This window comes from Mus pahari, chromosome 12, assembly GCF_900095145.1.
Source record: "Mus pahari chromosome 12, PAHARI_EIJ_v1.1, whole genome shotgun sequence".
Classification (NCBI taxonomy): Eukaryota; Metazoa; Chordata; class Mammalia; order Rodentia; family Muridae; genus Mus; species Mus pahari.
This window is the reverse complement of record NC_034601.1, coordinates 14,952,810-14,967,254: the sequence shown is the minus strand read 5'-3', so window position 1 is coordinate 14,967,254 and position 14,445 is coordinate 14,952,810. Positions and strand designations below refer to the sequence as shown.

The 14,445-nt window shown below is 36.0% G+C and overlaps 1 protein-coding gene across 1 annotated transcript; it reads left to right on the top strand.

Annotated features, from left to right (window-relative positions):
- The first annotated feature begins 10,098 nt into the window (after positions 1-10,098).
- Positions 10,099-11,181, top strand: LOC110329925 (olfactory receptor 2M3-like). Its single transcript, XM_021209867.1, has one exon. It carries the CDS (start codon positions 10,189-10,191, stop codon positions 11,134-11,136), a length of 948 nt encoding a protein of 315 aa, XP_021065526.1. The 5' UTR covers positions 10,099-10,188; the 3' UTR covers positions 11,137-11,181.
- Positions 11,182-14,445: the final 3,264 nt, after the last annotated feature.

Below are 14,445 nucleotides of genomic sequence, written 5' to 3'. Positions count from 1 at the left end.
AAGAGTAAGTTAAAAATCCATCCCTATATATCTACACTCTTATAATAACACTCTATTACTTTTTTTCCTTTTTAACCCCTTTCCCTTTACCTAAGAAAGAAAGGATAGAGGAAAGAAAAGATAGAAACCACCAAGTTTAATCTCTCTATTTAGTTTCTTCCCTGTTCAAAATTATGACCATTTGCAAATTATCCTCAAAATGACAACCAATCTATAGTTTATAAAAATATCTGTAACTAGGCACCACAAACCCAAGGGATCAGGATGCTAACTCTCTGCATCTTCTTCCTGCTGAATTGGGGTAAAGAATTAAGTTTGGGAGAGGGGCAAAAGGTAATACCAAAAAAATGGTTTTGGCAAAGAAAAGCTGGCTGGCCTTATTTACTGTCCAGTCTCTGTGTACTCAGAAAGTTCATGGTTTAACTTTAGAACTGAGTGGAAGCATCTGAAAGGATAGATAAACACAGGTTATTGAGGATCATCAGCCACTGCTGACACTGTTCTACAAGTAAGTCTCTGGAAACTACATGAGGTGAGGCAGGGAGCTGGAACAGTTGGTCATTTTGGCACTCTTGAAGATGAATTCTTGTCAGAGCTGCATTTTTGTGTTTCATTCTGTAATATATGAATCTTACAAATTTTTATCTTTGAAAAGATATTTGTATGGATTGTACAAGGTGCACAGATCAATTAAGGATAAATTTTTGCTCCTTGTTTGAGAAGATGAAAGATAAAAGTCATTTTGGGAGTTAAGTTTGATCAATAACAAAATTGTCATAAATCTTCTTCCATGCCATGTAAAGGAGGACATGATGAATTTTAAGTATTCTTTTTTTGATATTTTCTTTATTTAAATTTCAAACGTTGTCCCCTTTCCCAGTCCCCCCCCCCGAAACCCTCTATCCCATCCTTCTTCCCCACGATTCTATTAGGGTGTTCCTCCACACATGCACCCACTTCCACCCCACCCCTGCCCTCAGTTCACCTACACTGGGACATCTCTCAAGCCTTCATAGGACCAAGAACCTCTCCTCCCATTGATGCAAGACAAGGCTACCCTCTCAAACATATGCAGTCGGAGCCACGTGTACTACTTTGTTGATGGCTTATTCCCTGGGAGCACTTGGCAGACAGGTTGGTTGAAGCTGCTCTTCCTGTGGGGTTGCAATTCTCTTTATCTCCTTCGGTCCTTTCACTAACTTCTTTATTGGGGACGCTGTGCTCAGTCCAATGGTTGGCTGTGAGCATCTCTCTGTATTTGTAAGGCTCTGGCAGGGCCTCTCAGCAGACAGTCATATCAGGCTCCTTTCAGCATGTAACCACAATAGTCTCTGGGTTTGGTAACTGGATATGGGATGAATCCCCAGGTGGGATAGTCTCTGGATGGTCTTTCCTTCAATCTCTGCTCTATATGTTATCTCCATATTTGCTCCTTGAGGTCATGGATAATGATTCCCCCAAAAGTTCTTTAATTGTTGATAATAGTTTTTGATCTTCTGGATTTTGTTATTCCAAATGAATTTGCAAATTGCTCTTTCTAACTCTATGAAGGATTGATTTGGAATTTTGATGGGGGATTGCTTTGAATTTCTAGATGGCTTTTGGCAGGATGGCCATTTTTACTATATTAATCCTGCTGATCCATGAGCATGGGAGATATTTCAAACTTCTGAGATCTTCTTCAATTTCTTTCTTCAGAGACTTGAAGTTCTTGACAAAAAGATCTTTCCCTTGCTTGCTTAGAGTCACACTGAGGTATGTAATATTATTTGTGACTATTGTGAAGGGCATTGTTTCCCTAGTTTCTTTCTCAACCTGTTTATCCTTCAAATAAAGGAAGGCTACTGATTTGTTTGAATTAATTTTATATACAGCCACATTTCTGAAGTTGTTCATCAGCTTTAGTAGTTCTCTAGTAGAATATTTGTACTCAGTTAAATATATACTCATATCATCTGCAAATAGAGATATTTAGACTTCTTCCTTTCTAACTTGAATTCCTTTGACTTAATTTTGTTGTTTAATTGCTCTAGCTAGAACTTCAAGCACTGTATTGAATAGATAAGGAGAGAGTGGGCAGCCTTGTGTAGTCCATTATTTTAGTTGGATTGCTTCAAGTTTCTCTCCATTTAGTTTGATGTTGGCTACTAGTTTGCTGTATATTGTTTTTACTATGTTTAGGTATGGTTCTTGAATTCCTGATCTTTCCAGGACTTTTCGCATGAAGGTATGCTGAATATTTTAAAATGCTTTTGCAGCATCTAATGAGATGTTCATGTGGGTTTTTTTTCCCTTGAGTTTGTTTATGTAGTGGATTATATTGATGGATTTCCATAAATTGAACCATCCCTGCATCCCTGGGATGAAGCCTACTTGATTGTAGACTTGATTATAAATACTTTACCATAGTGATGTGTTCTAGGATTTGGGTGGAATGAATTTTATTGAGTATTTTTGCATAATTGTTCATAAGGGAGATTGGTCTGAAGTTCTCTTTCTTTGTTAGGTCTTTGTGTGGTTTAGGTATGAGCATACCCGTGGCTTAATAGATCAATTGCATAGTGTTTCTTATTTTTCCACTTTGTGGAATAGTATGAAGAATATTGGTATTAGGTCTTCCTTAAAGGTCCGGTAGAATTCTCCACTAATCCCATCTAGTCCTGGGCTTTTTGTCGTTGAAATACTATTAATGACCGTTTATATTTCTTTAGGGGTCATGGGACTATTTAGATTGTTTATCTGATGTTGTTTTAACTTTGTTACCTGTTATGTGTCTAGACAATTGTCCACCTCATCCAGATTTTCCAATTTAGTTGAGTATAAATTCCTGTAGTAGGATCTGATGATATTTTTGGATTTCCATGTTTTCCATAGTTATGTCTACCATTTCATTTCTGATTTTTATTAATTCAGATACTCTCTCTGTGCCTTCTTGTTAATCTGTATAAGGGTTTATCTATCTTGTTGATTTCCTCAAAGAATGAACTCCTGGTTTTGTTGATTATTTGTATAGTTCTTATTTTTCTAATTGGTTGATTTCAGCCTTGAGTTTAATTATTTCCTGCCAGCTACTCCTCTTGGGTGCATTTGCTTCTTTTTATTCTAGAGTTTTCAGGTGTGCTGTCAAGCTGCTAGTGTAAGCTCTCCCCAGTTTATTTTTGGAGTCACTTAGAGCTATGTGTATTACTCTTAACACTGATTTCATTGTGTCCCATAAGAGTTGATACAACGTGTCATTTTCATTAAATTCTAAAAGGTCTTTAATTTCTTGCTTTATTTCTTCCTTGTCCAAGTTACCATTGGGTAGAGCACTGTACAGCTTCCATGTGTATGTCTGTCTTCCATTGTTTTTGTTGGAATTTAAGTCTAGCCTTAGTCTGCGGTAATCTCATTGGGTGCATGGGATTATTTCAGCCTACTTGTATATGTTAAGGCCTGTTTCATGACCAACTACATGGTCAACTTTGAAGAACATATGATGAAGTGCTGAGAAGAAGGTATAGTCTTTGGTTATAGGATAAAATGTTCTATAGATATCTGTTAAAAACATTTGGTCCATAACTTCTGTTAGTTTCAATGTGTCCTTATTTAGTTTGTGATTCCATGATCTATACACTGATGAGAGTGGGGTGTTGAAGTCTCCCACTAATATTGGATGGGATGTGATGTGTGCTTTGAGCTTTACTAAATTTTCTTTTATGTGGGTGCCCTTGCATTTGGAGTGTAGAGGTTCAGAATGGAGAGTTCATCCTGGTAGATTTTTCCTTTGACCAGTATGAAGTGTACATCCTTATCCTTTTGATAACTTTAGGTTGAAATTTGATTTTAATCAATATTAGAATGGCTAGTCTGGCTTGTTTCTTGGGACCATTTGCTTGGAAAATTATATTCCAGTGTTTTACTCTGAGGTAATGTCTGTCTTTGTCTCTGAGGTGTGCTTCCTGTATGTAGCAAAATGTTGGGTCCTGATTACCTATGGACTCTGTTAGTCTATGTCTTTTTATTGGAGAATTGATTCCATTGATATTAAGAGATATTAAGGAAAAGTGATTGTTACTTTCTGTTATTTTTATTGTTAGAGGTGGAATTATGGTTATGTGGCTAACTTCTTTTAGGTTCCTTGAAAGATTTCTTGCTTTTTCTAGAGCATAGTTTCCCTACTTGTATTGGTGTCTTCCATCTATTATTTTTTTGTTAGGCTGGATTTGTGGAAAGATAATGTGTAAATTTGGTTTTGCCACTGAATATCTTGGTTTCTCCGTCTATGGTATTTGAAAGTTTTGCTGGGTATAATAGTTTGGACTGGCATTTATGTTCTCTTAGTTTCTGCATGACATTTGCCCTGTATCTTCTAGCTTTCATAGTCTCTGGTGAGAAGTCTGGTGTACTTCTGATAGGTCTGCTTTTATATGTTACTTGACATTTTTTCCCTTACTGCTTTTAATATTCTTTCTTTTTTTAAATATATTTGGTTTTTGATTATTATGTGACAGGATGACTGTTTTTTCTGTTCCAGTTTATTTTTAGTTCTGTAGGCTTCTTGTATGTTCATGAGCATCTCTTTCTTTAGGTTTGGGAAGTTTTCTTCTATAATTTTGTTGAAGATATTTACTGGCCCTTTAGATTGGTAATCTTCGCTCTGCTCTATACCTACTATCCTTAGGTTTTGACTTCCTATTGTGTTCTGGATTTCCTGGATGCCTTGGGTTAGGAGCATTTTGTGTTTTCTCTGACTCTTGTGTCAATGTTTTCTATGGTATCATCTGCATCAGAGATTCTCTCTTCTATCACTTATATTATGTGGGTGATGCTTGCATCTATGACTCCTATTATCTTTCCTAGATTTTCTAACTCCAGGGTTGTTTCCCTTTCTGATTCTTTATTGTTTATATTCCAATTTCTAGATCTTGAATGATTTTGTTCATTTCCTTTGCCTGTTTGATTGTGTTTTCCTGTACTTCTTTAAGGGATTTTTGTGTTTCCTCTTAAAGGGGTTCTGCCTGTTTACCTGAGTTCTCCTTATTTCTTTAAGGGAGATATTTATGTCCTTCTTAATGTCCTCTATCATTGTTGTAAGATGTGATTTTAGATCTGAGTCTTGCTTTTCTGGTGTGGTGGTATATCCAAGAATTATTATGGTGGTAGAATTGGGCTCTGATGATGCCAAGTAATTTTGGCTTCTGTTGCTTTTATTTTTATGCTTGCCTCCTGCCATCTAAATATCTCTAGAGCTACCTGTCCCTGCAATCTGCCTGGAGTCTGTCCTTCTTGCAATCCTAATTGCGTCAGAACTCCTCATTTTCTAGCTGTCTCTGTGATCCTGTGATTCTAGGATCCTGTGATCTTGAGATTCTGGGTGTTTCAGAGTTCCTTGGAGTCAAGCTATCTCTGGGACCCTGAGATCCTGGTGTAGCCAAGCTCCTAAGATCCTGGGATCATGGGATCCTGTGTTCCTGTGATATTGTGATCCTGGCTGTGTCAGAAAGCCTGGAGAGCCTGGAGTTTGAGCCTTCTCTGGGTAATGTAGGACTGGCTTCAGAGTTTGGGCTCAAGGTGAACAGGTGCAGACCAGAAGGATCCTGAGCCACTGTTCAGGGTGGGTTTCTGTATCCATGGATCCTGGTGGTCCCAGTTAATACCAGTGGTGTTGGAACAGACATTGTGTACTGACTTTTAAGTATTCTGTAATCAACAGTATTTATTGTCTATATTAGCTGTCTATATTTGATTATGCTATATCTATGAATGTGGATGTTGAAGGACTTTAGAACACTCATCTGTAAATTGGATGTCTGCAGCATACCTCTTGGTGATGTAATTGGTCAAAACAATATGTCCTCTGTGTTTTCATTTGTTTGTTTGAGCTTATATGTCTCAACCAGTTTCAGGTTGTTCCCATTTAGAAAGATCAGCAAATCATGTGACCTGCCCTGCTTAGCCTTCAATATTTCTTTCCTGTCTGCCTCCTAGATCTTCAAGGGTTCTTCCTCTGTCATATCTGATCTACATTATTTTAGATGTTATTTTTTCCCTTTTTCTTCTTTATTGGATATTTTATTTATTTACACTTCAAATGTTATCCCCTTTCCACTTTCCCCTCCAGAAACCCACTTTGCTTTCCCTACTTCTATGAGGGTGCTTGCCCACCCACCTACCCACTCCTACCTCCCTGTCTTGGCATTCACCTACACTGAGGAATTGAGCCTACCTTGGAACAAGGGCCTCTCCCTACATTGATGTCCACCAAGGCCATCCTCTGCTACATATAAGGCTGGAGCCATGGGTCCCTCCATGTGTTCTCTTTGGGTGGTGGTTTAGTTCCTGAGAGCTCTGGGGGGTCTGATTAGTTGTTGTTCTCCCTACAGGCTACAAACTCCTTCAGCTCCTTCAGTCCCTTTTCTAACTCTTCCATTGGGGACTACATGCTCAGTCCAATGATTGTCTGTAATCATCTTCCCCTGTATTTGCCAGGCTTTGAAAGAGCATCTCAGGGGACAGCTATATCAGACTCCTGACAGCAAGTACTTCTTGGCATCCACAATAGTGTCTGGGTTTGGCGTCTGCAAATGGAATGGGTCCCCAGGTTGGGCAGTCACTGGATGGCCTTAAGAGCGTGACTTTGCAGATGTGCAGATCATCAGATCTAGCTTAGTGGTTGAGGTTGAGCATAACATGTAAAAGAATCTAACTTACATCTCTAGCAGAATTTTTTAAAAAGATGGAAAACTAACATCTTTTCAATTTTATTCACCATCTGATTTGGTTCTTTCTTTTGTAGTTCTGTAGAACCAAAACATTGGTTTTGCCTATTTCTCTCCTAATGACACATGAACAAATTTTCTTCTACATTATAACTTTTTTTCTTTTATCAAAACTACATTATTTAGCAGATTTGGAAGGTTGTCACTATTTCAGTTGTCATTTAGTCCTAAATATTGTATATAAAAATACAACTCACAGTATTGTATATTTTATATGTATAATACTTCCAATATACTTACTGTTCTCTTGAAAATAACTAAAATCCATTGTATTTACCTTTTGTTTTCAATATTTCATTCCAAAAATTGCTATTTACATTTTTCATTTGAAATTTTAAAAATAATTATTTATTCTATTTTATGTATATGGCTATTTACTTTATTCATGTCTATAAACCTCAGAAATATAACATCCTTCAAGAAAAGAAAACACATCATTTCTCTTGAAAGTGGAGTTAGCGATAATTGTGAGCTGTCATGTGGTTCATAGGAAGTGATCCTGAGTCCTCTAGAAAAGCAGCTAACACTCTCAACCACTAAGTAATCTGTTTTCTCCATATTTCCTTTTTAAATCCTGCTCCAGGATTTATTAGAAATGTTAATACTATGTACAGTACTTAACATTGGGCAAAATCTCACTTGTAAAAATTAATTGGAGACTCCTGAGTGGAAAACACATGCCACTCAGAGTAGGAAGCAGGAAGAATTGGTTTCTTAGCTGAGCCAAGCCATATGGTTTAGCCCCAGCCATGCACATTCAGACTAGGACAAAAACTTGTGCTAAATTGGCATATATTACTCTGGGGTTCATGGATTAAAACTAAGATACACCCAAGCCAACCCAGGCACACTGGGCTGTGGGCTAAGGATTCACTCTGAGGCTTCCTCAAAAAGCTTCTAAGCTGCAACAGAGATCTTAAGCCACAGATGCTGACAGCTCCTGCTGGGAGAGGGTAAGCTACAAAGAGAGCAGGTCTAAATACCACAGGAATAGAAAGATTAGTGGAAATTTAAGAAGTCAGTGCTTCTCAAACAACTGGATTCTTTAATCATTGCTCCACAACAATTATAGAATCAATAGTTGGCATTGATCCATAAATTGGCCTGAAAATAAGTTTCAAACAGAAAATAATATGGAATTTAATTGTAGTTAAATACCATAGAAAAGGATGTTAATTCAAGTTATATGAAGAGAAATGGCGATAATCTCCTTACAAGGAAGAATGAAGGAAATTTCATTGTTTTTAAGTAATAATTGTTTTGAATGGTTTTCAGAGATATTAATCTCCAAAGAGAAGGAAGGAATACATGAAAAATTGCTTTGTTTTCAGAATAGAAGTGAGTAATAATGTTAATTGTTTAAGAGCCTTTAAGTATACGTGGAAGAATAAATGAATCCAAATCTTTGATGTCAAATATAGGAAACAAAGACACAGAGATAGAGAGAAACCCTATCACAACAACAATAATAGTTTTAAACTGTTTTAATTAATTTAAGTTGTTTAAATTATCACAATTAACGTGGTTACAAGTTTGGTGGTATTAATGACATGACTAATTCTCTGGGAGAGATGTCAAAATAGAGCCGGCCTAAAGAAAAAAGAAGCTGCTAAATTGAACCAATCGATTTTGGGTCACCAATTCAAGGACATGCTATTTTGGTAGAGGGTCTCTGTATTGGCATTAACTAAAAAAGGGAAGAGGTTTTAGAACCCTTCCAAAATAATATAGATCAGATATGACAGAGGAAGAACCCTTGAAGATCTAGGAGGCAGACAGGAAAGAAATATTGAAGGCTAAGCAGGGCAGGTCACATGATTTGCTGATCTTTCTAAATGGGAACAACCTGAAACTGGTTGAGACATATAAGCTCAAACAAACAAATGAAAACACAGAGGACATATTGTTTTGACCAATTACATCACCAAGAGGTATGCTGCAGACATCCAATTTACAGATGAGTGTTCTAAAGTCCTTCAACATCCACATTCATAGATATAGCATAATCAAATATAGACAGCTAATATAGACAATAAATACTGTTGATTACAGAATACTTTTAATAATCTTAAAGAATTTTTCTTTTTCCATATAGATATTGATTGTACTCCTCCCAATTTTCCTAATATAGAAGAATTAATCTTAATACAGGAAAAATACAGCTGTGACTTAATCAAGTGTTCCTACTATAGTTTGAACCTGACAAATAGAGGTTAAACATTCCTTATCTGAAATTATGAAATCTGAAAATTACAAGATAAGTTCGATGAGTACTGACTTTAAAACTTACATTGTATAGGTGTAGAGGTACAAAGAGGATGATCAATATTCTCTATAACCATATTTAATTTAAAATTCTCCTAATGCAGGTAATGTTGAAAATAATTTAAATTTAATTTTATTTAGTCTTTTGGATTCTTTCTTATTAGATATTTTATTCATTTATACTTCAAATTATAGCTATTATAATTTGAATAGAAATATGTAGTTATGGTCTACTCAAGACAGGCCATTCAGAAAAATTTCTGACCTAAAACACCTCATGTATGAATATATTTTTTAAATTATAAAATGATAAAAAATATTTGTTTGTATTATATTCCACCATGGTCTTCTATCATTAGCAACAATTTTTTAATTAAAATACCTGTAAAGCTACAATGTTGATGTATGTGTTCTTTTCTGGTATTAGAATAGTAATTTAGTTTAATATTTCAGGAAATTAATTGAATTTAGCAATCTCATTTGAGTAAATTTCTACATTTTCCTACATAGAATTTTCTTGTCTGAATTTGACATGGTAACTACCAGAAAAATAAAAGAGAGAGAGGACGGAGTTCCAAGGACCCAGAAATCTTTTCATTAGTGTTATTTATTATGAAATGTATACTTAACACTATACATGTGTATTAAATTCTTCCTCATAGGTGATTACAGAAATTTTGATATAGGTTTTTATGCTACCTTCTATTTCTGTTTGCTAAATAATTTGAGTTTAAAAGCCAAGCATTGTGGTACCTGCATGTCTGCAATCTCAGCTCCTTAGAGGTTGAAGCAAGAGAATCATGACTCCAAAATCAGAGGTGGTTACAGAATAAAACTTTATCTATCTCTCTATCTCTCTATCTATCTATCTCTCTATCTATCTATGTATCTCTCTCTGTCTCTGTCTCCCTTTCTATCTCTGTGTGTATTTGTGTGAGAAAGACAGAGACCAAGAGAGACAGAGACAAATAGACAAACAGAGACAGGTAACTGAAAATGAATTCAGTCTCCCATATCACCTGATGTTCAATGATAGCTGATGTCCAATGAAAGATTCTTCTTATATTTGCACAACATTGTGTCATTTTAGCTTGGAAGGAAATATTAGACACTTATATGGCACAATAACACTGTTATTATATATTCTGTCTCCTCAGTGAACATGCTCATGATACAATGGAACAATGGGACCAGGAGCTCTGATTTCATCCTACTAGGATTATTTGATCACAGTCCTCTTCATACTTTTTTCTTTTCCCTAATACTGGGTATCTTCTTCATGGCCTTCATAGGAAATTCTATCATGGTGATTCTCATCTACCTGGATGCTCATCTCCACACCCCCATGTACATCCTTCTCAGTCAACTTTCTCTCATGGATCTCATGCTCATTTCCACTACAGTACCCCAAATGGCCTACAACTTCCTTTCTGGCAACAAGTCCATCTCCATGGTTGGCTGTGGAATCCAGATATTCTTCTATGTATCTCTACTTGGAGCTGAGTGTTTTTTGTTGGCTGCAATGGCTTATGACCGTTATGTAGCTATTTGCTACCCATTAAGGTACCCTATTCTCATGAGTGACAAAATATGTGGCCTCATGGCTGCCTCCTCTTGGGTTCTTGGCTCTCTTGATGGTATAATAGAAGTTGCAGCTGCATTGTCTTTCTCATATTGTGGTTCCAGAGAAATACCTCATTTTTTTTGTGATGTTCCTGCCTTACTCACACTTTCATGTAGTAATACCTTGATATTCGAAAGAATTATATTTTTCTGCTGTGTAATCATGCTTACTTTACCTGTAGCAATCATTATTGCTTCATATACTCGTGTGATTATGGCTGTTTTTCATATGAGCTCAGCCGAGAGTCGCCACAAAGCTTTTGCCACCTGTTCATCTCACCTCATGGTGGTGGGAATGTACTATGGGGCAGCCATGTTCATATACATGCGGCCTTCTTCTGGTCGTTCTCCCACCCAGGACAAAATAGTGTCAGCTTTCTACACTATCCTTACACCAATGTTGAACCCCCTTATTTATAGTCTCCGGAACAAAGAAGTAGCCAGAGCATTCGTGAAAGTGTTAGGGATTGATAAGGCAGCAGCATGAGTTAGCTTATTTTTATGCTCTAAGTTCTTGGGCATGCTTTAAGTACTTGGGCGTAATTAATGAGGCAGAAGGAATACCATAACTTAAAATTACAGTTTGATGACCATATTGAGGGCAAGACTTCCCTAGATTATAGAACAAAGCCGTATCTCAAAAAGCATACATTATGTGAAAATTTATATGATGAAGAAGTGAATTCCAAAAACTAGAATTTCTCATCATTGTAACTTTCAAAATTTGTCTATTCTTTTCTGTTCAAATATGCCATTTTTGCTGCAGGTTCATTGTAATATTATCAGTACTAAGAATTTGCCTATACAGCTGGGCGGTGGTGGAACAGACCTTTAATCCCAGCAGCTGGGAGGCAGAGGCAGGCAGATTTCTGAGTTTGAGGCCAGCCTGGTTTACAAAGTGAGTTCCAGGACAGCCAAGGCTATACAGAGAAACCTTGTCTCGAAAAAAAAAAAAAGAAAGAAAGAAAGAAAGAAAGAAAGAAAGAAAGAAAGAAAGAAAGAAAGAAAGAAAAGAAAAGAAAAGAAAAGAAAAGAAAAAGAATTTGCCTTTACAGTGCTTGCTCAAATGTAATATTTGATATTTTCCCTTGCGTTCAAACTACTTTAAATGTACAGTTTTGTTAAAATGCAGCTACTAATTTTCTACTAATTCTTATCTATGCATCCAGTTGTGAGAATAAAAATAAGTGAAAGTAACAGTCAAATGGCAAAAGAGACAGCAAGATTGAAGTTTAGGCAAGCTATGTGTATTATTCTGCAGAATACCTGAGAATGAGGAGGTTTGATTAATTTTATTCTTATGTACGCATTCATATCCTACACAGGAGTGTGAGAGAATAATAAAAATTCATAGAGTAAACATATTATGCTTTGTTTTCATCCATCACCTGACAATTAAAAAAATATGACTCTAGAAAATGGTAGAATAAAAATTGGGCCATCTACAAGGCAAAACAGTTTCAAGGAAAGAGCCAGGCATTGGAGATCTGCCTGTGAAGATGATACATGTGATGGATGCATGAGACATAATCACAAGGAAACAGACATGTGGCAGAATATAGAGTATAATAAATGGGAATATTTATGCTCAATAAGAGAAAATCCTAGCAATATTGCCAATGCATTTGCAAATATATCTTGAGTCTGAGACTTACTTGTGGGAACATGGTTCTGGGCATAAGAACCAGACACTACTTCTATAAGAATCCTATGAGTATAAGTTTTATAATGTTTGTTATGTTATGTACTGTAGTCACAATTTAATTTTGATTAATTGCTTAATTCCTGATATGAACAGTTTTAATAAAGAAATATATCTTTTCTAAGTATTAATTTTTCTTAAATCTCTTGGTATATTATAATGGTATTCTTATGAAAATAAATGTAATTAAGGAGATTCTAATGTTTCTATGACAAAAAATATCTGCTGCCACCTAATATAATAACTATAATTGTTCCTCCAAAAACTTTCTGACGGAGTCTGGTTTTGTACACAGGAGATTGAGGAAGCTGAAATCTAGAAATTTATTAAAGCTGTTGTCTCATTTGAAGCCCATGCTTATCTATGCCCACATACTTCTAGAAATAACTAAATTTCTATACAGCTAATGACTCTTGGGAATTTGTACTATTAAGGCCGGTAGGACAGTAATGTTGTCTCCATGCCTTTGTATTCGCTTAAAGCCTGAGGATTAGATAGGCTCAGACAGGATGATCTAAAGTGGTTTGCAAAGCTCATTTCATTATGGTTTGCATGAAATTTAGTCATGACAATTATAGTAGCAAATTTGGATCATGGGTGACACTTTAGTGTTCTCTTGTCCAGGCTCACATGGTATCACAGAGCCACATACAAACAGATTTAAAAATATAGTAGCTGAAAATTTCACATTGTGAAATATTGTAATGTTCAAATGACTAGCTCAATTCAATCATCTAAAAATCCCTTAAAAACTACAATGCTTTTTAAAAATGGATTAAAATATAAGTTGAAGGTAGATTATATATTTCTAATTTTTCTAGGATTCTTAGATTAGTTTCAAAAATAAGCTTCAAGATTCATTTGGGTTATGACTATAATCTTACCACTGAAGGGTGCAAAGAATTATTCATATGTGTATGGATATATGTGTATGGATATATGTGTATACATATGAATATATACATACACACATATATATGCTATATAGTGAGTCCCAGTATAGCTTGGGATGTGAAGTGAGATCCTGTCTTAAAATTTCCAAAAAGAGAACTCCAAGACACTACGACCTAAGATCTGTGTGCAGAACATTTTCATACACCACAAGAAGCAGTGCTTTGCATTCTATGATCATTAGTTCCATTCACTTGATACCTGAGGTTCTGTTCTCAGAGAAGAGAATGAATGCTCTTTTCAAGAAATGTCCCATTGCTACCTTAACCTACCATGACCTCAAGCTCCACATCTGAAGATTTGCCTTCTGTGCCATTTCGTACCTTTCAGGTACTATCACACCATCCTGCATAACACAGAATATCTGGGGCTTAACCATTTGGGCAATTCATAGACAATACTGTTCCTGAGTTCTTGTTATACTGCAAGTAAGCCTTCCTTTGCCCCTACTCAGTGAAACTCAACTGAAGTTTTTGCTGAGTGCCTGTGTGTTTTAATCATAAGCCCTATGTCCTACTCTCTGCCAATTTAGTCTTGAATTTTGAGGAATTACAATGCGACACTCTTAGCTGTATGAAGGATTTTATTATGTGGGAAGAGGTTAAAGATTTCTGTAGGTGAGTTAGAAATCCTTTTGTTATGACAATAGCACACCAAGCTGAATGGCCCCAAGACTGAAATCATGCACTGTGCTGCTTATTTATATCCTGCCACGTTTCAGTTACAACAAATAGAGGTCTGAGTTGTTATTTTAAAACGATGGAAAAATTATCCCATTCTAAAAGGTACAACCAATAACCTAACCCTAGTTGATTTTACTTTCCAAAAACTATACAAAAGTCCTACATATCTCCTCCAAAAATGAGCGCCATGTAGTAATGTTCTCTAAAATAAGCAATTTAGAAGATACACAAACAATTTAAAATGCTATTGTAAGTGTGTACAAGGAATACAAAATGGTACAAACAGATGTTTAACTGAAGACTTTAAAATGGAAAGAAATAATTGAATGAAATAAGGAAGATTTTTTTATTATTATTATTATTTTCTTTATTTACATTTCAAATGCTATCCCGGAAGTTTCCCATACCCCTCCCCCCACCTCTGTTCCCCTACCCACCCACTCCCACTACTTGGCCCAGG